The sequence below is a fragment of the Ostrea edulis genome, chromosome 5 (genome assembly GCF_947568905.1).
Source record: "Ostrea edulis chromosome 5, xbOstEdul1.1, whole genome shotgun sequence".
Taxonomy (NCBI): domain Eukaryota; kingdom Metazoa; phylum Mollusca; class Bivalvia; order Ostreida; family Ostreidae; genus Ostrea; species Ostrea edulis.
Window position 1 is genome coordinate 46,690,448 of NC_079168.1, and position 25,468 is coordinate 46,715,915.

General features: G+C 35.4%; 1 protein-coding gene across 4 annotated transcripts in view; it reads left to right on the plus strand.

Annotated features, from left to right (window-relative positions):
• LOC125650145 (cytochrome P450 4F2-like) overlaps positions 1 to 21,530 on the plus strand; it is a 37,649-nt gene extending 16,119 nt beyond the window's left edge. For 2 of the 4 annotated variants that reach the window (XM_048878145.2, XM_056164607.1), the window contains 10 exons: positions 381 to 528; positions 2,420 to 2,604; positions 6,843 to 6,964; positions 8,861 to 8,920; positions 9,781 to 9,904; positions 14,003 to 14,135; positions 14,310 to 14,439; positions 14,701 to 14,979; positions 15,255 to 15,320; positions 19,320 to 21,530. In XM_048878145.2, the coding sequence (XP_048734102.1) occupies positions 381 to 528; positions 2,420 to 2,604; positions 6,843 to 6,964; positions 8,861 to 8,920; positions 9,781 to 9,904; positions 14,003 to 14,135; positions 14,310 to 14,439; positions 14,701 to 14,979; positions 15,255 to 15,320; positions 19,320 to 19,431 (1,359 nt within the window). In that variant the 3' untranslated portion in view covers positions 19,432 to 21,530. The remainder of the gene's footprint in view (positions 1 to 380; positions 529 to 2,419; positions 2,605 to 6,842; positions 6,965 to 8,860; positions 8,921 to 9,780; positions 9,905 to 14,002; positions 14,136 to 14,309; positions 14,440 to 14,700; positions 14,980 to 15,254; positions 15,321 to 19,319) is intronic. The other 2 variants (XM_048878148.2, XM_056164608.1) reach the window with 1 other exon arrangement.
• The last annotated feature ends 3,938 nt before the right edge of the window (positions 21,531 to 25,468 follow it).

Here is a 25,468-nt window from a genome sequence, read left to right on the forward strand (position 1 = left end):
ATTTCTTTCAAAGGCTTGACATGGTGTGATCTGACCAACCTCAAATGTGATTGTTCATCTTGAATGTTAACATGGTTAAGATTTTTCTTCCCACCAAATATTGTTCCTTATATACACTGTATATCGTTCTTAATCACAATGTACTCTGGTGTAGTCCCAGACTATTCAGCAATTTCTGATTATTTTATTCCACTCTGAAAACTGCTTATTATCCCTTGTTTTAAGCTTGGTGTTAATCTTTCGAATTCCCCATGTTCTTTTTTTCATTCTGAATTACATACTTGTTACATCACAAAACATGCTATATTGTATTTTATTAAAATGTATCACATCATTCATTATTTTGAATTTTAAGATACTTACATTTTTTCATATTCAAGCTAACAAATAAACATGCGGAGCAGTTGAAACTTGGAAATGAATTGACAGCAAAATTTCCCAGGATGTACAAGTTTTGGATTGGTCCGTTCAACGCAACGATTGTTCTTAACCACCCAGAAACTATCAAACAAGTTCTGAAATATGCAGGTTTGTTTAAGCTGTACCGTTCAAGAGATTTGGGCTTTTTCTTTAAAGGATTTGAATATGTTCTGGAATCATTTCATAACTGACATAATTTTACAAAAAAAAGGGGGGACACACATTATTTTTGTTGGTACCCTGCATGATTATTAAACGAAGATTGTTTAAAAACTTGTAAAATTTGCTTTTAATTTTATCTTCTGAAAAAGAATTATATTGAACATGTAATTCAGTCTTTTTCTTATATATTTTTTGTTATTATATAGTGATGAGAAGGTAAAATATCAACTTAAATCTATTAACATTTAGTAAGAGTAATATGTGTAAGGCAATATGGGTTCATAATTTTTGAAAGTGCAAATTCATTTACAAGTGTGTGTGTGTAGATGCTCTAATAAATAAACTTGCTTGGTGAACTGTAGCTTTTAAATTAGGTTTGTGGTGAGAGTATCTCTTATTGATTTATATTCAAACTTATTCATTGATTGGCAAATGTATTTCTTAGTCAATGTTAATAAGTTTTTAACAATGTTAATAAGTTTTTAACTGTTTAAGAACATTTTTGAAATCCAGTACAGTAAAGATGAGAAGACAATTAAGGCTTTTTTATGTGCTAAAATGATTGATTGATTGATTTGACTGTACTTTAAAACATAGCAAATAAAGAGATGTAAAATTACTTGATTTATGCATTAAGTTTAAGTTATGGGGAAAAAACTCTAAACTAATGGAATTGATTATATGTGTAGTGAACAGGTACTTGCAGATGAAATTCAGTTTTTATTTATATACGCCTGTCATAAATTGGTTGTATTATGGTATGGTGCAGTATGCGTCTGTCTGTTGTGGATCAAATAAAAATGGTACTTAATATCGAACTTGGTATACATACTAACATTGATTAGAGGAAGAAGCCTGTTGTTTTTCAATTGTCAAGGTCAAACTTACATGGGTAAAACTAGATAGAAACAGTGCCTATAAGACTAGGAGAATCTAACTTATTACACCTATTCATTCATCATAGACAGTTTTATAATGGTATGTTGCAGTGTTTCTGTGTGTGTCTGTCGTCTGTTTGTTCATCCATCAGCAAATTGTGGTAAGGATAGAAAGAGTACTAACAAGGCTATAGTAATCAAACCTGGTACACATGCTCCCCATATTTCTCTGAAGGTCAAAGGTTTAGGTGATACTTTCAATGAAGGGTAACCATGAAGGAAAACAGTACTAATAAGGCTAGGGTCATCAAACTTGGTGTACATGTTCTCCATGGTGTTGGTGCAAAATTTATTTTAAAAGGTAATAATTTTGCTTCTCAAGTTATACCTTTTTAGAACAAAATCTCTCTTCATTTTGATGTTTGATAAAGCCATTTTAGAATTAATGTTTCATTAATACTTTTCGGTATCAAAGGAAGTGCCAAAAGATCAATTCGAGAGCTATCTCTTGACGAAAGACTGGTTTAGCGGTATTTGGATGTTAATCTTTTCGCTGATTTCTACTACATTTATACTGGGTATAGTTGATGGGCGTGTTATGCAGTGTGGGCATTGCTCTTGTTGCAGTATCATTATCTCATTAATTTACCTCTGTCTGTCTGCAGGGAACACTTACAAACAGCTTAAATTTAATTTTAATGGTTATAGAATGTAGTACTTGTGATAACAAAGATAACATTCTTTTGTTATTAAACAGTAAGTAATAAAGAATGGACCACAAATTTTTTGATTGAAGAACATTTGCACCATTAAGCCTTTTTTCAGATATCCATTCAAGTATGACACAAAGAGAAAAAAGTATCCACCAATAAACTTCAAGCTAAATGTCTTCTGAGGTACATTTTCTCAATGTCATATTGTTTTTAGTGTGGCATGAATAATAAAAAACAATTTTTAAGCAGATCCCAAGTCCAAGGGCTTTGGGGGAGCTTACCGCCATGTTTACCCCTGGTTGGGAGAGGGTTTGCTGCTTGCAGATGGCCAGAGATGGAGTCGAGCCAGACGACTTTTGACCCCTGCCTTCCATTTCAATATCCTGAAACCATACATAACGATCTACAACAAAGCCACAGACCAACTGCTGGTAACTGATCATTCCAATTCAATTCACCTAACAATAATTTGCTGAAAAGTTGCTAGATAACCAAAACCTTCTATCCAAAAATCTTTTGATCAACATCAAGAAACTGATTATTAATTTTGTGTAGTCTTGGACTTTAATTGGATAGACTCTATATACAATTGTTTATATATGTATTATATATAGTTCATGTATGTCTTGTGTGTGTTATCTTATTTTTGACAATCTAAGTCCCTACTTTGTACCACATGTAAATTAGGAGGGCTTCATCAGACTGATTGAATTTTCAATTTGGACTGCATGGCCAATATTTTTCTCTTAGACTGAGAATTGAAACTTTCAACTGAGTGGCAGAAATACTTGGCTGTATTACTGTATACAGCTTTAAATTCACTCCTGGTTATTGTAACAATTCCTAATCTAAATCCATTATCATGCAGTATTAAATTCATGGTTTTTATACATCCAACTTTAGACGGGATGGATTATTGTTTAGTGATGTCTGAACATCCGGGTTTTTGCTTATATTTATCCCCCCCTTCAAAGAAGAGGGGCATATTGGTTTTCACCTGTTGGTCGGTCAGTCGGTCGGTCGGTAGACCACATGTTGTCCGCTTAATATCTTGAGAACCATTCACTTGATTGTAATGATATTTCATATGTGGGTTGGTTATCAAAAGAAGAGGACCCCTATTGTTTTTCAGGTCAAAAGATTAAAGGTCAAGGGTCAGTCTACTCTGGACATAGGAATATACTGTCCGCTCAATATCTTGAGAACCCTTTGCTTGACAGACATCAGACTTGGTACACTGGTACATCTAGGAGTAGATGACCCCTATTGCTTTTGAGGTCACATGTCAAAGATCAAGGGTCAAACTGGACATAGGAATATATTGACCACTCAGTGTTTCGAGAATCCTTTGCTTGACAGACATCAAACTTGGTACACTGGTATATCTTTAGAAGAAGATGACCCCTATTGGTTTTGAGGTCACATGGTCAAAGGTCAAGGGTCAAACTGGACATAGGAATATACTGTCCGCTCAATATCTTGAGAACCCTTTGCTTGACAGACATCGAACTTGGTACACTGGTACATCTTCAGGAGAAGATGACCCCTATTGATTTTGAGGTCACATGGTCAAAGGTCAAGGGTCAAACTGGACATAGGAATATACTGTCAATTCAATATCTTGAGAACCCTTTGCTTGACAGACATCAAACTTGGTACACTGGTACATCTTCAGGAGAAGATGACTACTAATGATTTTGAGGTCACATGGTTAAAGGTCAAGGGTCAAATTGGTCATAGGAATATACTGTCCATTCAATATCTTGAGAACCCTTTGCTTGACAGACATCAAACTTGGTACACTGGTACATCTTAAGGAGTAGATGACCCCTATTGATTTTTAGGTCACATGGTCAATCCACACTTGACATAGGAAGATATTGTCTGCTCAATATTTTGAATTGATGATATTACTCTCAATTAAATGATGTGTGTGTGTGTATAACCCTTTTCAATTTTGCACCAGGGGGGCATATGTATTTTACAAACATCTCTTTCTCTTTCTCTGTCACATATCAAGCTGAAACTTGTTATGTAGCATATATTTGGGTCACTCTAGACCATGATACAATTTGATCCATTTTTGACCTCTCTTGCAGGAGTTTTGCCCCTTTATTTGAAATTTAATGTTATATGGAAGGTATATAATTTGTCTGTCTAACTCCTCCCACAATTTTCAAGTTAGGACCTTCTTATTATGTCTCCCTTCTTCCAGGGAGAGACATATTGTTTTTGTACTTTCTGTCCGTCCGTCTGTCTGTCACAAAGTCTTGTGAACGCTTTTCCTCCTATATGACTTATTGGATAGACTTGAAACTTTGTACAATGCTTCATTGCCATTTGTAGATGTGTCAGTTTTATTAAAGGAAATATAACATGAAGAATACATGATTTGTCCATCTAACAAGTAAGGACCTTCTTATTTAACGGAGTGTTTGTTTGGGTATTGAAGGTTTGTATGTGGCAAGGATTTTGATTGTCTTCAATTTTTGAGAAAATTGTTGAACTTAGTCAGTTTTGATGAAATATTAAAAAGTGAGTACATGGTTTATCCTTTTAACTCCTTGCACAGTTTTAAAGCTAGGGCTTTTGTAAACAGCTTGAAGTTGTGCTTTTTGTAAGGATTTTGTTTCTTAATAATCTTCTGATTTTTTCTGATTTTGAAATATTTACAGGTTGTTAAACTTGGTTAATTTTGTGGTAGTATTTTCCACACAGAACTCATGTTTGCTAATGAATGTAACAAAACAAACAACTTATAATAAAAACACCCTATATAACCTTCTCACAGGTGTACTAGTACTATGTACCATTTACAGTACATGTAATCTTGTTAAGTCCATTCTGTACAAATGTCATAGCTAGGTTATATTCATTGCTAGTTTTACTCTCTTTGATTTTGCTTTGAAATTACCCGGTAATGAATTTGCAGTGAATAGAAGGTTGTACATGTATCTATATCCCTAAACTACAAAGGTGAATTTTATATTTGTAACAGATATAGGAAAACTGTTTTTGGCCTGAGTGATTTTCTTTCACACCTGGAGTCACCATACTTAAGAAACAGACTCATTTTGGGATGAGGATCATCCATATCAATTTTGAGGTCTAAGGTCAAGTGAACTTAACTATGAGAAAAGAAAAAGGTTTGCAGGCCATAAGTGATTTCCCTTGTTACCAGGAGTATATCGTAGACAGACTGCCATGGGATAGGAATGATCCCTCTCAAGTTTTGATACACCTGTCATTGATGGGTCATATTATGGTATGGTGCAGTGAATCTGTCAGGTCAAAATAAATTGTTTGTTTCCGGAACTCCAACCAACCCTAATTTATTGGACCGACCCCGCAATATTTCATTCGTTGATATTTCAAAATACTGAATTCTGGATTTTTTTCCTGATCCAATCCAAAATTTCTTTTAAAATGTCTGAGTCTTAAAAGCGTTTGAAAATAGATGTCTGCCATGTTGATAAATGCAGTCACCAGCAGGGGAAAATGTTATGACATGTGCCTAAAACATGTTGCCCCTCATCTATTTAATGGAAGTGCATCACAAGGGCTAGTCTCTATGGCGCAAAGATTGTAAGGTGCGTATATTTTGTAGAATATATGCACAAAACAAAAGTTTGGAAATTAAAATATTTCAGGAAAATAAAATGCTTTTCCTACCTACCAACCCGACCCTATTTTTAAATTTTTGATGGTCCCTGAAACACTTAATTGATTTATTTTGGCCTCATCACTTTGTGAATGAGATAAAATCCGTACTTATAAGATTAGGATCATCAGATTTGATATACTTTTCCCATGATTAGAAGAAGAAGCCAATTTTTTTCAAGGTCAAGCAGGGCAGGTAGTAATTTTACATGCACAAACCAAGACTGAAACAGTGCTAAATGTAATAAGGCTAGGATAATCAAACCTAATTACATACTCAAACTTAGATTGTGCTTCTGTCTGCAAATCTGTTCATCTGTCCATGGCAAAAAACTTTAACCTTAGTCATATCTTTTACACCATAAGAGGTAGACCTTTCATATTTGGTATGTGCATTCCTTTGACCTGGTGACCTACTTCTAGAAAATTCAACTATAAGCCACATCTTTCAAATCGTATGAGGTACTGTATTTATATTAAGCATGTGCATTTTTTGTGTGAAGACCTTTCCAACGATACCAGATTTGTAGATCTTGTGACCTTGATATTGACCATTGACCTAGTGTTTTGTTTTTTAAAAAAATTTAACCTTGGTCATATCTTTTACAACATAAGAGGTACAGCTTTCGTATTTGGCATGTGTATTAATTGTGGCAAGACCTTTCCATCGGTACCAAAATCTTTGACCTGGTGACCTTAACATTGACCTTTGACCTACTTTTAGAAATTTTGTATTTAAGCCATATCTTTCACATAGTACAAGTTACTGTTTTTATATCAAGCATGTGCATTTCCTGTGCAAAGAACATTTTCATTGGTACCAAATTTGTTGACCTTGTGAACTTGAAATTGACGTCTGGCCTACTTTGAAAATTATGCACTAAAATGTTGTAATCTGGGAGCAACAGTGTTTTACAAACAAATCTTGTTTTTGTTTTCTAATACCATTGTACAATAGTTTTCTGTTATAGAATAGTAAAACTCAAACACAGGATATTTTCTTATGCAGCAAAAATTTGAGCGTTATGCTGAAGAAGGAAAAAGTTTCGATCTACTGCAAGAGATGAGTTTGTGTACCCTAGATATACTGCTACAGTGTATATTTTCCATGGAAACAGACTGCCAACAAAGGTATTTTTATAGCCGGGGCATATAGTGTTTTTCATGTCCGTCTTCCGTCCTTCTGTCCTTTCGTCACACTTTGCATTTAGCTCAGTTTTAAAGAAACTATTCAAGATATTTTTATTAAACCTTATATGCTGATACATATTGGTGTGTTCATCTATTCAACTGCATCAATATTTTTTTACCATGACATTTCCTTTGACCTTGACATCACTTTTCCCTATTTGGTGTTTAGCTCAGTTTCAAAGCAACTATTAACAATATTTTTGTGAGTGCTCTTACACTGATACATATAAGTGGTAGCTATTCAACTGTGGCATTATTTTTTGACCTTCATCTTCCCTGTGACCTTCACCTCACTATTTGCTATTACGTGGATAGCTCAGTTTAAAAGCTTTTAAAAAGACTTGTTCTCACTTGGATTTAAACAAGAAGTTAAAGAACTTACAAATGTTTATGGTTCTACTTTAGATTTGGCTTTTTGCAATGAACTGGTGCAGCTACAGGGCATCCGTATTATTCCATCTTATTACTCCAACTATAGTATAGTCACCGTTAGTCACAGATAAATAAATACCAATTACAACCTGTTTTTATTGTCCCCCACCGCAACGCAGAAGGGGACATAGAAATACCGTGCATCCGTGTGTCCATCCATCCGTCCGTCCCACTTCACTTTGTGGACTCAACTCCTCAGAAACCGCTCTCTGGATTTTGTTCATATTTTGTAGGATTGTTAGTCACCATGTGTAGTTGATCATATTGCGCTACCATTTTGATTCGACAATTTTTACAGGAGTTATGGAACTTTGTTGAATTTGTTCGTGCTGCACTATAGGAACACTTTGTGGATCCAACTTCTCAGAAATTGTTCAATGGATTTTGTTCATATTTTGTAGGATTGTTAGTCACCATGTGTAGTTGATCATATTATGCCGCCATTTTGATTCAACAATTTGTACAGGAGTTATGGAACTTTGTTGAATTTGTACGCGCTACGTACACTATTGGAACACTTTGTGGATGCAATTCCTTTGAAACCGCTCACTGGATTTCATTCAAATTTTGTAGGATTGTTAGTTACCATATGTAATTGATCATATTGCGCCGTCATTTTGATTCGATAAAATTTACAGGAGTTATGGAACTTTGTTGAATTTGTACATGCTACACTATAGAAACACTTTGTGGACGCAACTTCTTCGAAACCTCTCAACGGATTTTGTTCAAATTTTGTAGGATTGTTAGTCACCATATGTAATTGATCATATTGCGCCATCATTTTGATTCGACAAATTTTAGTACGGAGTTATGGGACTTTTGTGCTTCAACTTTTTTTGCGGCAGTGGGGGACATGGCTACGTGTAGCATTCTTGTTATCTTAATGTCATTATTAACTTTCAAATACATTTTTGTGAAGACACATCAAATGATTTGAGAGATCATCTATAAATTTGCTACAAACAAAAGCTATAAAGTTTTTTTTTTATATGAAGGAGATTACATTATGTATTTCCCCTCCAACGCCCCCAATGGTCATATTTTCTTTTTTAAAAAGTTCAATATTTTAATTTCCACAAAATGGAAAAATTCAACCTATTTTCCATTGTGAATCAGGCAGAATATCGGGCCATGAGAAGGTATCGATAAATCCTTGGTTTGTTTTTTTTCATATTGCATTACAGATGTCACATTGTGCAGGGCATTTATTTTCTAGTTGTATCAAATCTTGTAGTCCAAACCATATACCAATTTGTTAAAACAATAATCCACTTAACAATTAACCAAATTGTTGGGCAATTAAACTTTGAAGGTAAAAGAATTCTATGAAAGCTTGCTTGTTAAATTACTTTCTATATCTTTTGAATGCATTGTACTAATATGTTTGTTGTTTTGTTGTAGGGAATCTGACTATGTTAAGTCAGTCTTAAAATTGGGAGAAATTTGGAGCAAACGAAATAGGTAATTCAAATATCATCATATATTACTCACAGTTTATGTGACAAATAGATTACACTTGAAGTACATGAGAATATCTTTCTGAATAAATACATATACATGTATATGGTAAACATTGATATTCTATGGATATCAGTGCAAACTTATTTTGCTCATGGGGATATTTGTTTACAACAATGTTTACAATTTGTTTGTAACAAGTATAATTAATGAAACTTTTAGTTTTTATGCTTATATGTTCCCTTTTCTTTAGATATATGTATATACAATGAAACCCATCTAAGCCAACATGCCAGGAGACAAAATTTTTGTCAGAATACACAGTGTGTCAGAGTAAACAGAGTTAAAAGCAATGAAAATGTGAAATTGAGGATGAAAAGGTTGGAATGTCTGGAGAAATGGATTGCACAAGTGTTGGATTAGACAGTTTTCACTGTATATCCATGAATACATGCATGAACTACTTGTACAATGGTTGTGATGGCCCAGTGGCTAGAGCGTTTGTTTCATGACTGGGCGGTTGTTGTAGTGAGCCCTGTTTGTGCCGTGGCTATGTCAAACCTAAGATGCAAAAATAGGTAGTGACTGCATGCTCCTTTGTCAAACGCTCAGCATTTAAAAATGATAGTTGCAGGTCTTTTGGATAAGACCTTAAAAACAGGGGTCCTGTATCGTGGCAGGCATTAATATGATGAAGAACCTTTCATGCTATGGCCCTGAGCACCTGAGCATTGGTCTTCATTTGTGGGACTGCTTCTACAGCGGGTAATGTCTCAATAGGAGTGTAAAATTCTTGAAGGGACATAAAACAAACAAGGAAAATGTGTCTCTTGCATGGCATACATGTATCGTTATTTTTGAAGATCACTGTGGCTGTTTCCTGATGTAATCTTTTACAACACAAGATGGGGTCGAGAGTTCAAAGAACACTGTGCAAAAGTTCATAAGATGGCAGAGAGCATCATCAAAGAAAGACAAAATGAAATTGTAAGTTTCAATGTGGCCGTATGTCACAGCTGCTGATCTGTTTTTAATCACCTCTCTAAATGTAAATTACTCAAAGTTTCAAAGTAACTTTAATATCAGAAACACAAGATCGTCTTGTCTCTGTTACCTGCCATGAGAAGGAAGAGAATTTAGACTCCTTGGATTTACTTCCCTTGAGCCACAGAGACAACAATGGCTACAATGACATTGCTAGTATTTTACTGAGACATTGATAGCCACAATAATATCCATGAAATTTCTCTGAGACATTGATAAGTTCAAATGTTATCCATGAGATTTCTCTGAGACATTGATAGTTTAAATGTTGTCCATGAGATTTCTCTGAGACATTGATTGTTTAAATGTTGTCCATGAGATTTCTCTGAGACATTGATTGTTTAAATGTTGTCCATGAGATTTCTCTAGACATTGATAGTTTAAATGTTGTCCATGAGATTTCTCTAGACATTGATAGTTTAAATGTTGTGCATGACATTTCTCTAGAGATTGATAGTTTAAATGTTGTCCATGAGATTTCTCTAGACATTGATAATTTAAATGTTGTCCATGACATTTCTCTAGACATTGATAGTTTAAATGTTGTCCATGAGATTTCATTGAGACATTGATAGTTTAAATGTTGTCCATGAGATTTCTCTAGACATTGATAGTTTAAATGTTGTCCATGACATTTCTCTAGACATTGATAGTTTAAATGTTGTCCATGAGATTTCTCTAGACATTGATAATTTAAATGTTGTCCATGACATTTCTCTAGACATTGATAGTTTAAATGTTGTCCATGAGATTTCATTGAGACATTGATAGTTTAAATGTTGTCCATGAGATTTCTCTAGACATTCATAGTTTAAATGTTGTCCATAAGATTTCTCTAGACATTCATAGTTTAAATGTTGTCCATAAGATTTCTCTAGACATTGATAGTTTAAATGTTGTCCATGAGATTTCTCTAGACATTGATAGTTTAAATGTTGTGCATGACATTTCTCTAGAGATTGATAGTTTAAATGTTGTCCATGAGATTTCTCTAGACATTGATAATTTAAATGTTGTCCATGACATTTCTCTAGACATTGATAGTTTAAATGTTGTCCATGAGATTTCATTGAGACATTGATAGTTTAAATGTTGTCCATGAGATTTCTCTAGACATTGATAGTTTAAATGTTGTCCATGACATTTCACCAAATGTCATTGCCTTAATATACCTGACTTTTCACCCAAGACATTGAAGGCCATAATATGGTCCCTGAGAATTCATGGAGACATCGATGACCACAATGTCATCACTGGTATTTTACCGAGACAATAATGGCTACAATGTCTTCACCGGTATTTTACCGAGACATTGAAAGTCATATTCTGGTCCCTGAGGATTCATGGAGACATTGATATTTTAATGTTGTCTCTGAGATTGAGGATGTGGTGGAGTCCCTGAGATTGAAGATGTGATGAGGTCCCTGAGATGAAGAATGTAATAGGGTCCTTGAGATATAGGATGTGGTGCGATTCCTGAGGTTAAATATATATATATATATATATATATATATATATATAGTCAGGTCTTTTAGGATATGGTGGGGTCCCTGAGATTGAGGATGTGATGAGATCCCTGAGATTGAGGATGTGATGGGGTCCCCCTTAGATGGAGGATGTGGTGGGGTTCCTGAGATTAAGGATTCGGTGGGATCCATGAGTTGAAGGATGTGATAGGGTATCCGAGATATAGGATGTAATAGGGTCCATGAGATTGAGGATGTGGTGGGGTCCCTGAGATTGAGGATATGGTGGGGTCCCTGAGATTGAGGATGTGGTGGGGTCCCTGAGATTGAGGATGTGGTGGGGTCCCTGAGATTGAGGATGTGGTGGGGTCCCTGAGATTAAGGATATGGTGGGGTCCCTGAGATTGAGGATGTGGTGGGGTCCCTGAGATTAAGGATTCGGTGGGATCCATGAGTTGAAGGATGTGATAGGGTATCCGAGATATAGGATGTAATAGGGTCCATGAGATGGAGGATGTGGTGGGATTCCTGAGGTTATGTGGTCAGGTCATTGAGGATGTGGTGGGGCACATGAAAATGAGGATGTAGAGGGGGTCCCTAGGACTAAAGGTATAGAAGGGTCTCCAAGATTGAGGAAGTTGAAGGGTTCCTGAGATTGAGGATGTAGTGTAGTGATATGGTGGATTCCTTGAGATGAAGGATGTAGTAGGGTCTCTGAGATTGAGGAAGTGGTAGGGTCTCTGAGATTGAGGAAGTGGTGGGGTCTATGAGATTAAGGAAGTGGTGGGGTCTCTGACATTGAGGAAGTGGTATGGTTTCTGACATTGAGGAAGTGGTGGGGTTCCTGACATTGGGGAAGTTGTGGGGTTCCTGACATTGAGGAAGTGATGGGGTTCCTGATGTTGAGGAAGTGATGGGGTTCCTGACATTGAGGAAGTGGCAGGGTTCCTGACATTGAGGAAGTGGTGGGGTTCCTGACATTGGGGAAGTGGTGGGGTTCCTGAGATTACAAATTTGGTGGATTCTCTGAGATTCAGGATACAGTTGGATCTCTGAGATGGAAGATTTAGTGTCGTCTCTTAGATGGATGATGTAATGGGTTTCTGAGACGGATAATGTGGTGGGGTTCCTGAGATTGAGGATGTAGTGGGGTCCCTGAGGTTGATGTTTTAGTGGGGTCTCTAAGTTCGATGTTTTAATGGGGTCTCTAAGTTTGATGTTTTAGTGGGGTCTCTAAGTTCGATGTTTTAGTGGGGTCTCTAAGGTAGATGTTTTAGTGGGGTCTCTAAGGTAGATGTTTTAGTGGGGTTTCTGAGATGGAGGATGTGATAAGAGTCTCTGAGATGGAGGATGTGATAAGAGTCTCTGAGATGGAGGCTGTGATAAGGGTCTCTGAGATGGAGGATATGATAAGAGTCTCTGAGATGGAGGATGTGATAAGGGTCTCTGAGATGGAAGATATGATAAGGGTCTCTAAGATGGAAGATGTGATGAGGGTCTCTGAGATGGAGGATGTGATAAGGGTCTCTGAGATGGAAGATATGATAAGGCTCTCTGAGATGGAGGATGTGATAAGGGTCTCTGAGATGGAAGATATGATAAGGGTCTCTAAGATGGAAGATGTGATAAGGGTCTCTGAGATGGAGGATGTGATAAGGGTCTCTGAGATGGAAGATATGATAAGGCTCTCTGAGATGGAGGATGTGATAAGGGTCTCTGAGATGGAAGATGTGATAAGGGTCTCTGAGATGGAGGGTGTGATAAGAGTCTCTGAGATGGAGGATGTGATAAGAGTCTCTGAGATGGGGGATGTGATAAGGGTCTCTGAGATGGAGGATGTGATAAGGGTCTCTGAGATGGAGGATGTGATAAGGGTCTCTGAGATGGAAGATATGATAAGGGTCTCTGAGATGGGGGATGTGATAAGGGTCTCTGAGATGGAAGATGTGATAAGGGTCTCTGAGATGGAGGATGTGATAAGAGTCTCTGAGATGGGGGATGTGATAAGAGTCACTGAGATGGAGGATGTGATAAGAGTCTCTGAGATGGAGGATGTGATAAGAGTCTCTGAGATGGGGGATGTGATAAGAGTCTATGAGATGGAGGATGTGATAAGGGTCTCTGAGATGGAGGATGTGATAAGAGTCTCTTAGATGGAAGATGTGATAAGGGTCTCTGAGATGGGGGATGCAATAGGAGTCTATGAGATGGAGGATGTGATAAGAGTCTCTGAGATGGAGGATGTGATAAGGGTCTCTGAGATGGAAGATGTGATAAGGGTCTCTGAGATGGGGGATGTGATAATGGTCTCTGAGATGGGGGTCGTGATAAGAATCTCTGAGACGGAGGATGTGATAAGAGTCTCTGAGATGGGGGATGTGATAAGAGTCTCTGAGATGGAGGGTGTGATAAGAGTCTCTGAGATGGAGGATGTGATAAGAGTCTCTGGGGTTGAAGGTGTGATGTTGTCTTTGAGTGTCGCAATACATGGATACCTAGGTCCAGAAAATACATGTACATGTATTGAATTTAAGTCTTTTTGTTCAACACAAACAAATCTCATACTTTATTTTAGGATCAGTTAGATGGAATGAGTGAACGGCCATATTTAGATTTCCTGGATCTCCTACTCCAAGCTAAAGATGAAGATGGAAATAAACTTACTGAATCAGAAATCAGGAATGAAGTCGATACATTTCTTTTTGAAGGTATATTTCTGTGAAGTTAGAATTCTAAATAATTCTCATTTGTGGTATAACAATATAATGGTATATAGCTCTTTCCTTTCTTTTTTATAACACCTCCTAAACTAACAAATGATAAATACATGTATTGAAATATATATGCAACTGTTTTTGTTTACGGCACATATTACTAATCAGGACATGATACAACTGCATCGTCCACTAGCTGGTTGCTTCATTTGTTGGCTCAGCATCAGAACCACCAACAGAGAGTTCAGCAGGAACTAGACACAATCTGGCACTCAAAGTCCACTGAGTATGTACAATGGTGAGTCATACACATTTTTTTCTATCAAGTGCGAACAAGAAAATACTGGTATATATAAGAAAAGATTCTCTGTCCTTGATTCATGCTGGTAGGAAAATTAATGTTTGGCAAGTCATTATCAATAATTTTTAAAAAACCTCCGGTAATGAAGAATGACAATTGCTATCAAGATGATATAGTAGTTGATGCACTGAAATGATTTCAATGAGTTGGATTTCTTTTTTCTTTTCAAAGTACATGTAATTGCTTTCACTCTTACAGGAATGATTTGCCAAATTTTGAATATTTGACCATGTGCCTGAAGGAATCTTTACGTGCCTCATCCACTGTGTCAATCATCCAAAGACTTATACCCAGGGAAATAACTATTGATGACAAAATACTCCCTCCGAATACTCTCTTCACTATAGCAATAAACAGTGTCCACCACAACCCAGCGGTGTGGAAAAATCCAAGTGAATATCTTCCAGAGCGATTTTCTCATGAGAATTCTACCAACATTGATAACTTCTCATACATTCCCTTTTCTGCGGGTCCAAGGTAAAATGAATTTCTCCAGTTGAGTTGATTTGTATAGGAAGAGAGAAGTACTTTAAAAAAGATTGTGGTAAATATGCCAGTACATTATGTGCTAGATATATGATATAACTTATCTTATATATAACTTATTTTCTGCTTTAATTGAACATGTAAATTATGCTGTCAAATATCATAAATTTTTAGCTACTTTATTTATACCATGCTTAAAGTCGTATTTTTTTGTATTTTACAACTACCATGATTTATTCTTAAAAATTGCATTCTTTTGAATTTAGGAATTGTATCGGACAGCATTTTGCCTTAAATGAAGAAAAGGTGATTCTTTCAAGAATATTACGACGGTAGGTTTTGTTTTCCTTCTTCATTCATTTGTTAATACAGGTGACTGTCTATGGCTCGAACTTCAATCTCTATAAGTTCTTAATCTCTCGAAGTGAAATCATTGTCCCGATTTCTTTCTCTATATAAGTTAGCAAATTTGCCATCGATCTCTCAAACATTTGATCACTTGAAGTTCTCGATCTTGATGAAGTTGGGTCCCGTAAAACACATTTCATTGTATTTCACTCTCGATTTCTCGATGTAGTGGTATTGTATACCGACCGTTACCGAAGTGTACAATTATTTCTGCTTGGACCTTACCTGGATTTTGTTGAATCCCAGAGGCTAGTGTGGTTGTGGTAATTAAGTGTTTACATAGGTGATACATCACACATGCTTCTTTGGGGAGGTGGACACATATATATAATTGGTTAATTGGTCAGTTTTCACCCTACACTGGGGTATTATGATGATTAAAATTTGTATAGAATCCCACTAGGAATAAAATCTATAGTTGTGTTGATTTCACAACGAGAGAGTAAGTTGGAGACACTAATTCAGAGACAATAATTTAGAGATCTACAGACTGTTAGATTGCTCGAGTTTGTATTTTTGGTAAAGTTACTCTAAAATGTCATTTTACTCATTTGTTGGAATTTTTGCTTTGTGTAAAGCGACATAAAATGTGCTCTGTTTAGCTATAGCGACAGTAAAGCTTTATCAGAAATTAGTTTTGTACACCTATCTTACTATGATAAAGGAACAAATAAATACATAAACTTTGAAATCTTTTTTATAATGCAAAATTCTTTGATTTGAAATCAAATCAACTACCTGACAAATATGAATGAAAACGATCCCATTATCTAGCTGGTAAACATTTCCGGTTACTGTAAAATCTGAACCATATGGTCGGACCTTTTATTTCCAAATTTTTTCCTATCTCTCGAACTCTCAAAGTTTTATCAAGGTCCCTTGAACTGTATGTCACTAAAGGCATCTAATGTTGTATCTGATCTTAGCATTACATGAAGGATAGGCAGAACACTGATCACATCATTTAAATATTTCACAATGTATGTCAGAGACTCCATGTCATAAGAGTGGCTGTCATATTTTACTAGCTTGGACATGATAGCCAACTAAACTACATTACATCTTTCAGTAGGCTGGCATGTCGTAGCTGTTGGGTTTATTGTGATGTCTCAGTAATATTGCCATGGTGTGGATTTTTTTCTATTTTTCTTGAATTCTTCCTCCAATTCTCCTTCGAATTTGATGAAATATTCAGAATGAATTTGATTTGTATGGTTCTTTGGAATTCTTAAACGTTGATAAACCTAGAAGGTACTGTTTAAGTATATAAGATGATGATAGACAGTTATAGTCACGTGACAGCACAAAATGTCACCATAGTTTAACATTGAAGTCAGCTTGAGCACATATAATTTTATTTATGTGTTTTGAAAAAAATCAGTGACACTCTTTTTATATTATCAGATAAATATGTCTGGGAAGAGGGGGATTTATAATGTTTTTGTCAGTAAACCACAAAATCTGAAATTAGATACTGAAAAATTATTCAAAGGCTATCTATTCCCTATAGTCCGTGTGATTTTCAGACAGAAATTAATTTCAGAAAAAGTTCAACAGTTCTATGAGGTGATTCAGTTTTCAGGGACGATAACTCTTCCATGTCTTTAATTATCTCCCTACAATGACAAGAACCCCCACATAATTTGGACATTTGTACTGGGGGTCCCCTATACTAAGATTTTAAGGAATATGCGGAATATTCATTTACAGATGTGCATGCCACTGTCCTACCTACCCATAATAGATGATCTGCGATGAATGCAGTGATTTGAGTAACTGTAATTTGTCAAAGTGAAATGCAAGTATCCATGTATGTATGATGTAGAATCATGTATTAAACCATGACTCTTGAGGCCAGGATGGGCCAAAATAGGGGTTCAAAGTCAAATGTGCATTGAAATACACATACAGATGACTCTCCATGGCTCGAACTTTGATCTCTCGAAGTGAAATCACCGTTCCAATTTTCTCTCCATATAACAAAGCAAATTTACTATCGATATCTCGAACGTTCATTCTATCGAAGTAAAATTTGGGTCCCAAAAAACTATTTCATTGTTTTTCACACTTGATCTCTCGAAGTGCATGGCGATAGTGTATACACACCGTCACTCATGCATATAATTATTTCCGCTTAGACCTTACCTAGATAACGTTGAATGCCCGGGCTAGCTCAGCTGTGTTAATTATGTGTTTTCACATATGTTTTTCATTGCATGTGTTTCCTTGTGGGGTGTATAATTAATTGTTTAATTGAACACTCTTACTGAGCTTTGTTTTCATTACATTTCAACTCGAGCCAACTTTAAGACTTGTTTGGACTTGACAGTGAGATGGTAATATTGAGAATAAAATTTAGAGACATGCCAAGGAATCATTGTTATTTATTAGAAAGTGTGCTTTGTGTAACGTAACTGAAAATTGTGACGATTGTGCGGTGGATTGTGCTATGTGTAGTTAGTGACTGTGAAATGTTGTTATGGACGAGAAATCTGTCTCATAAATGTACATTTGTCTGAACATGAGGGGAACAAAATTGATATATAAACTTTTAAAAATCTTTTTATTTATGCAAGATTAAGTTCCGTGTTCTTAAAATCAAGTCAACTGCATGTACCTGAAATATAAAGGACAATGTGCCAAAACAATGCCAAGATGTTGAATATACTCCAGTTGCTATAAAATCTGAACCATAATGGTTGGACCTTTAATTTCTGGATTTGACTCAAATTTCAATCTCTTGAAGTTTTATCAAGGTCCCTGATTGAACTTCAAGTTATTGAGAACCATCTGTATATAGGAAAACAAAATAAAGATTCAAAGTTTTGCATAAGGAATAAGGGAAAATCTTTTGAAATTCTTTCTCAAGAACTACAGGTGACTTTCGATGACTCAAAGTTCAATCTCTCGAAGTTGTCGATCTCCCAAAGTGAAATCATGGTCCTGATTTTTTTCTCTCTATAACTAAGCAAATTTAATCTCGATCTCTCTAATGTTCAATCTCTCAAAGTAAATTTTGTTATTTTTCACTCTTGATCTCTCAAAGTCTCGAAGCATATATACACACCATCACTCTAGGGTATATTTATTTCCACTTGGACCTTACCTGAATAATGGTGAATGTCTTAATTAGGTATTTATATAGGTGACACCTGCCCTGCATTTCCTTGTGGAGTGGATAATTAATTGTTCAATTCATTTTAACCCTCCACTTGCACTTTGTTTTGGTGATATAATTCGACGATATGTACTACTTGTTTAAACTTGACAATGTGACAGTAATTTTGAGAATATAATTTAGAGACATGCCAAGGTAATGTCATTATTTGTTAGAATGTGTGCTTTGTGTAAAGTGACTGGAAATTGTTACAATTTTGCAAATCTTTATCTCTGCAGGATAAATTTGCATGTTGTTAAAATCAAGTTTGATTCGACTTTCGATCTCTTGATCATTCAAAGTTTTGTCAAGGTCCCTTGAAATTTGAGTTATCGAGAGTCACCTGTCCATGCCTATAATATAAGATTGATAAGCAAATCCCAGTAATCTTTTCGTAGTGTCCATTCAAGTTAAAAGTTCTAGCTTTGGATATTGCATAGATCAGTTTTTCTCAAGTTTCCTCAGTTAAGTTTGTTCATTTGAAACTATAATTCATGAGCCAGACAAGGTCATTGTGGTCATACAACACTGTAAAATGAGAAGGTTCTAGCTTTAGAACTTTGAGAAAAGTTAACGGAGAAATTTTGTACTATCTATGTAATATTTCCTCGAACCTGATCAAGTCCAACAACCTGTATTTTTCTTTTTAAAAAAATTTGTATAGTGATTTATGTGAGCAGGTCAAAGGATTTGATTTTAATCCAATTGTGCATAGTGTAGATGTGTAAAACCTGTGACTCTTCAGTGTATCGATTTTCTGTTACAGCTTCACTGTTGAACTGGATCCCAATTTTACAGTAGAGAAGAAGATTGGCCCTGTTCTGAAGGCAGAAAATGGGATTCGGGTCTTTGTCACCAGGCGCAATGTATCAAAGTGATGGTCTCCTTCTGAAGGCAGAGATGAGACTTAGGAGACTGGCCCCAAGATGAAGATGTTTATAATTATATAAATATGGACTTGATTGTTGGTCAGTGTCCCATGTTCAGTAATATTGACCTCAAACACAGAAATAATATCAACTAAGCACAAAGTGCAAGGTTGATATTATTTTTGGTTTTTGAAGTCAGTAAGACTGAACATAGGTCACCTTATCAACATATTGAGCAACAAAAAGTCCATATCTTTATTCTATACACAGGGTAAAAAATGAATGTGTTATACATTTTACTTTTTATTGAAACTATTTCCATATTTCATGAGTGAAAAAATGATTAAAGCATTTTTATTCAATAAACAAATATCAATTTGAAATAGGAAACAGTAACAATAATGCATATAAATGACTGGCCATGAGTCCATATCCTTCTTAGGAGATAATATTTTTTCTATCACATCAAATGTTGTTGTTTGTCAGTTTGGGTTGACCATGATAAATTCTGTGTTTTACATTTGGTAGGTTTTTAAAGAGGTATGCAAGATTTGGCATAAGCAAAATTTTCTGAACACTAAGAAAAATTTTCTGTGTGTATCCATCTACAGAACAAACTAATGATATAAAGTACTGGTTGAGTATTGATATATTTTCAATGGGTATTGATGAATTTGGATGGTTACTGGTATTGTTTTGGTTTGGGGGATCAATACTGTATTTATATGTGATGCATGCCAAAAATCTGACATGTCCAATAGAGGAGCGGATCGAAGATCTGGTTTTAATCAGATTGTGCATGCAAATAAATGCTATTACCGGGTATATACTTGCAAGTAAGATTTTTACTCAGAATGATATGTATAATTGAATTTCAATTTAAACACACAATTTGATTTGTTGATTGGCATTCATCACACCATTAAATAGAAAAGTTAGCTGCTTTTTCATGCCATATAACTAATACAGACGACATCACAATACAGATTTTCAAACATTGCTTTAACAATATCACTATGTGTCACTTTACATTCATATTTTATTGTTGAATACATAAATGATATAACTTTGTTTAAAATGATTTTAAATTATAAGAAATAAAGTTGTTACTTGCTCATATTATTTGAATTAAAATGATTTGGAGCAGATGATGCCTTTTTGTAAACAGTTTTGCGGTTTATAATGCATAACCTGTCCCAAACCATTTTATATAGTATATAATATGTTAGTCTCATTCCATAAATTATGGTGATATAACAGAAATCATGCATATAGAATGCTCATGTGGGCCCTTCAAATGAGATTACCTAAACATGTGCAATTCTAGATGCGAAATATTTTTGTCTTTGAATTTTCAATGTAGGAATACTCCATACTGCCTGTAAAGTTGTGTTCAAGAAAACATGAACAAAATGCAAAAGCAGATTTTGTATGAATCCATTTTGTACCCATTAAAGAAATGATACAGAAATTATGATTTCATGCATCTTTTAATTATTGTATAGACTATTAGAACACATTCAAAGAATTTTTATTTAAGAGAATTAAAATGAATGCTGTAAAATCAATGAAATGGTATGTTAGCAAAACATCATAAAGGTTGCCATGCATGTACTTGAAAACTTCTATCACTGAATTACCAGCATCTCAAGCCTCAGTTTCTGGTGTATGAACCAAGGAGGGGATCAAGAATTTAGCACATGGTTTGCATTATGTAAATTATTTGCAATTTTACTAAAATTTAACTTTATGACTAGATAACCATGACATATTTCTCTGGTACATGTTTGGTATTCTTTTCTGCAATATTATGATAATACATGAAGATTTTATTGTATGTGATATTATTGTGTTAATATTTATCAATACTCCATTATAAACTTATACACCTTATAAAATAATTCCTTGTTGTACATGTATATCAAAGCATTCTGATTATTATTGTCATTTAATGCAATACTCGAGAGACTTTTCCTTGTTGTTCAGCTTACAGAGCTTTCAAGAATTTGCTTTATGTTTAGAATGCATTTATTTTCTTATTGATACATTATGTATATCATATTTTAATTTGAATATTAAATAAAAATATGATAGACGTGAAGAAAAAAGATTCCCATTTTTACACAATGAAAGGAGGGTAGAGGCACCTGACCATTGGACCGTGTAACGTTTGTTCTAACAAAATCAATGTTGGTGATTTGGATTTTTAGGTCCCCTGAGTCGCTCGTCACAATATGAAATCTGAAATTTTTTGCCTGAGAAACTATTTATCAATTTTTTTGGCCTTACCAAAACTGTGAAATTCATTACCCCTAGGTTCAATTCAGGTTGGAGCTAAATTGGTCATATATTTAATTAAAAAATCTTATTTATTTCTGGACATCAAGCAGTCAGAATGAAATCAGTCAGACTGTTGGCATGATTATGATGAGCAATGAATAAGCCCTATACGAAAACTGTGGAAATCATGACCCATGGGTTCTAAGTTGATCATATATTGAAAATGCAGTATATTTTAGAAAATTTTCTTTACTTCTGGACATCAAGAAAGGAAAATGTTCACATAATTATAATGGTATTCCCTTTGCCAAGATTGTGAAATTCATAACCCCAGGGTTCAGTACCAGGATGGGGCTAGATTGGCAATATACATTATATATTGGAACTGCAATAGAAAATCTTTGCTGCTGGACATCAAGCAGACTAACTGTATGTATGATTATAATGAGCAATGGTGAAATTCATGACCCCTGGGTTCAGAGTTCGGATCTCAGAGTGGAGGTTGGTTGATCATTTGTTGAAAATGTAGTGTATACTAATATTCTAGAAAAGCTTAAATTTACTCCTGGACAAACTGTTCACATGATTATAATGAGCCCTCTTTAAAAACTGTAAAAATTCATTTGCTCTATCTTTACTCCCATGAAAAATGTTGACTCCATGTTTAGGCCCCAAAGGATCTTGACATAACCAAACTTGAATTTACATAGCAATATGACTAACATGATCTTGCTGTTCTGGAAAAAAATCAAGGTCATACATGTAGATCATGGTATGAAATAAAAGATCTTGCAAAATAAAATCTATATACTAATTATGAAATATTGCATAGGTTAGGTTTTCTTAAAAGTAGGTCAAGGTCACAAGGTCTTAAAATATGAAATCAAATAAATGGTCTTGTCATCAAAAATCAATATGCAAAATATGAAAGCCCTATCTTAAATAGTTAAGAAGATATTCTCTGGGCTAGATTTTTTTAAAGGTAGGTCAAGGTCCCAAGGTTAGAAACTTTGCTACCGAAAAAAATGTCTAAAAAAATGTATATGAAATTTAAGAGCTCTATCATTCGCCAATCAGTTATGAGTGAGGCAAAGGTTGAAACTTGGGTCAATCTCAAAGTTCACAAGGTCGACGATCATGTGTGAAGTACAAGGACTTACCATAAGAAATCTATACGCAAATTATGAAAGCAGTATCTTAAATAGATCACAAAATGTTGAATACGTTAGGTTTTCTTAAAAGTGGGTCAATCTCCAAGGTCACAAGGCTAAAAACTTCGATATCAAGCAAAATAAGCTAGGTCTTGCCACAAGCATATGAAATATAAGAGATATATCACTCACCATTCAAAAGTTATGAGCAAGGTTAAAATTTCGGACAGACAGGATAAATCAATATGCCCCCGCCAATAGTCGCGTGGGACATAAAAACAGAGGTCCATGGGCCACATCGCTTGCCTGAGTCATCTTGGCCCATATTTATAAAAATATTTCCCCTATATATTCGCTTGTAAAACTTTGATCCCTTTTGTGGCCCCATCCTACCCCTGGGGGCCATGAATTTAAGAAACTTGAATTTACATAATGTCAGGAAGCTGCTATATAAATTTGAACTTGTCTGGGCCAGCAATTCCTGAGAAAAAGATTTTCCCTATATATTCGCATGTAAACTTTGATCCCCTATTGTGGCTCAACCCTACCCCCAGGGACCATGATTTGAACAAACTTGAATCTGCACTATGTCAGAAAGTTGCCATGTTAATTTGAATTTGTCTGGCCCAGTGGTTCTTGAGAAGAAGGTTTTTAAAGATTTTTTTCATATACATTCACATATAAAACTTTGATTCCCCATTGTGGTCCTACCCTACCCCCGGAGGGCCACGATTTTAACAAACTTGATTCTTCACTATGTCAGGAACCTACCATGTAAATTTATTTGGCCAGTGAATCTTGACAAGATTTTTAAATGACCCCACCCTATTCTTAAAATTTCTCGGTGTATTTTCGCTATTATCTCCCCTTCGTGAAGGGCATTGTCCCCCATTTGAATAAACTTGAATTACCTTTACCCAAGGATGATTTGTGCCAAGTTTGGTTAAAATTGGCCTAGTGATTCTGGAGACGAAACAGCCGCGGTGGCCGAGAGGTTAGAGCGTTCGCCCTGCATGCGGAAGGCCGGGGTTCGAATCCCGGCCGCGACAGACCTAAGTCGCTAAAACAGGTAGTGACAGTTCCATCGCCAAACGCTCGGCATTAGGTGTGAATGTCACGGGTCCTCGGAGATTACCTTAAAAATGGATGACCCGTGTCACAGTAAAGAACCCTCACTGCTCAATGGCCGTAAGCGCCGAGCATAGGCCTAACTTTGAAGCCCTTCACCGGTCTTGGTGACGTCTCCATATGAGTGAAAAATTCTCGAGTGGGACGTTAAACAAGATGCAATTAAAGTAATTCCACCCTCCTATGATGTCATCAGATTTTGCAAAATCAATGATTTATTAAGATTTATGCATGATAGAAACATAAATTTTATTGGAGTCTTTTTCTATAGTTATTGTAAAAAATCTAGTTAAAAATAAAATATTTCAAAAATCTAAGTTATAGATGAATAATCAATGATACGTTTCAAAATATTGAATCCAAGGGCAATAACTCTGTCTCTATTGATTTCTTTATCAAGTCTATTAATATGCGATGATTTCCTTTATATTTTACATACATTTTGTATATTTTTGTGAAGACACAGTTTCATGAAATTGTTATGAATGCTACTATATCATCATAACCAGTTTTTATGAGATTTTGATAACGCTGTTTAATGAAAATTGCAATTTTCTGACGGTGATATATGATTTTGATTATGTACGTCTCACATCTTAAAAAGTGTGATGACCTATGTATTTTATTTGATAATTTGTTAGTTTTAACTCTAATGAATGGGAATAAATACACATTTTAAACTTGTATCAAATAAAACTGCGAGTATGGAGTTACCTTAATCAATCTGGAGAAGGAGGTGAAAATGTGGAAAGTGTACAACAACGACACCTACACCACCAACGACAGCAAACGGAAACTTTCGGATCGGGTGAGCTAAAAACTTTAATCCACACAACTTGTGAACATCTCCGTTTGGATTTGATGTTGTGTGACCCTGTTACTCTTGAAAAGAATTTGTTTAAATTGATTTCCTGCATGTATATTCCCATGTAAAACGTTGATCTGTCGTAGTCACATCTTATCCTCTAGGCCCCTGAATTGAACAAACTTGAATCTGAACTCCCTGAAGATACTTGCATATCAATATGACTAATCTTGTCCCTGCTGCGTTTGAGATAAAGATTTTTAAAAACATATCCTATATATTCCCATTTAAAACTTTGATTCGTTTTATTGTGGCTCCCCGTACTGTAGAGGGCCACGATTTTAACAAACTTGAATCTGCACTACCCAGGAGTGATTGCTATGAACATGAACAATCATGCTCCTGTTGTTCTTGAGAAGATTCTAAATTATTTTGCTATATATTTGGATGTAATAATTTGATACCCTACCTACCGCCGCGGTGATCTAGAGGTAGAGCGTTCGACCCGCATGCGAAAGGTTGGGGTTCGAATCCCGGCCGCGACACACCTAGGTCGTAACAAGAGTACCGCAAACGGTACAATATACGCCCGTTGGACAGTGAAATTCAACCTGTTTGCCCTACTTCTACCCCTAGAGTACTGTAAGTCGTAGTGCGCCAATCCAGCTGAAATGTTAACTGC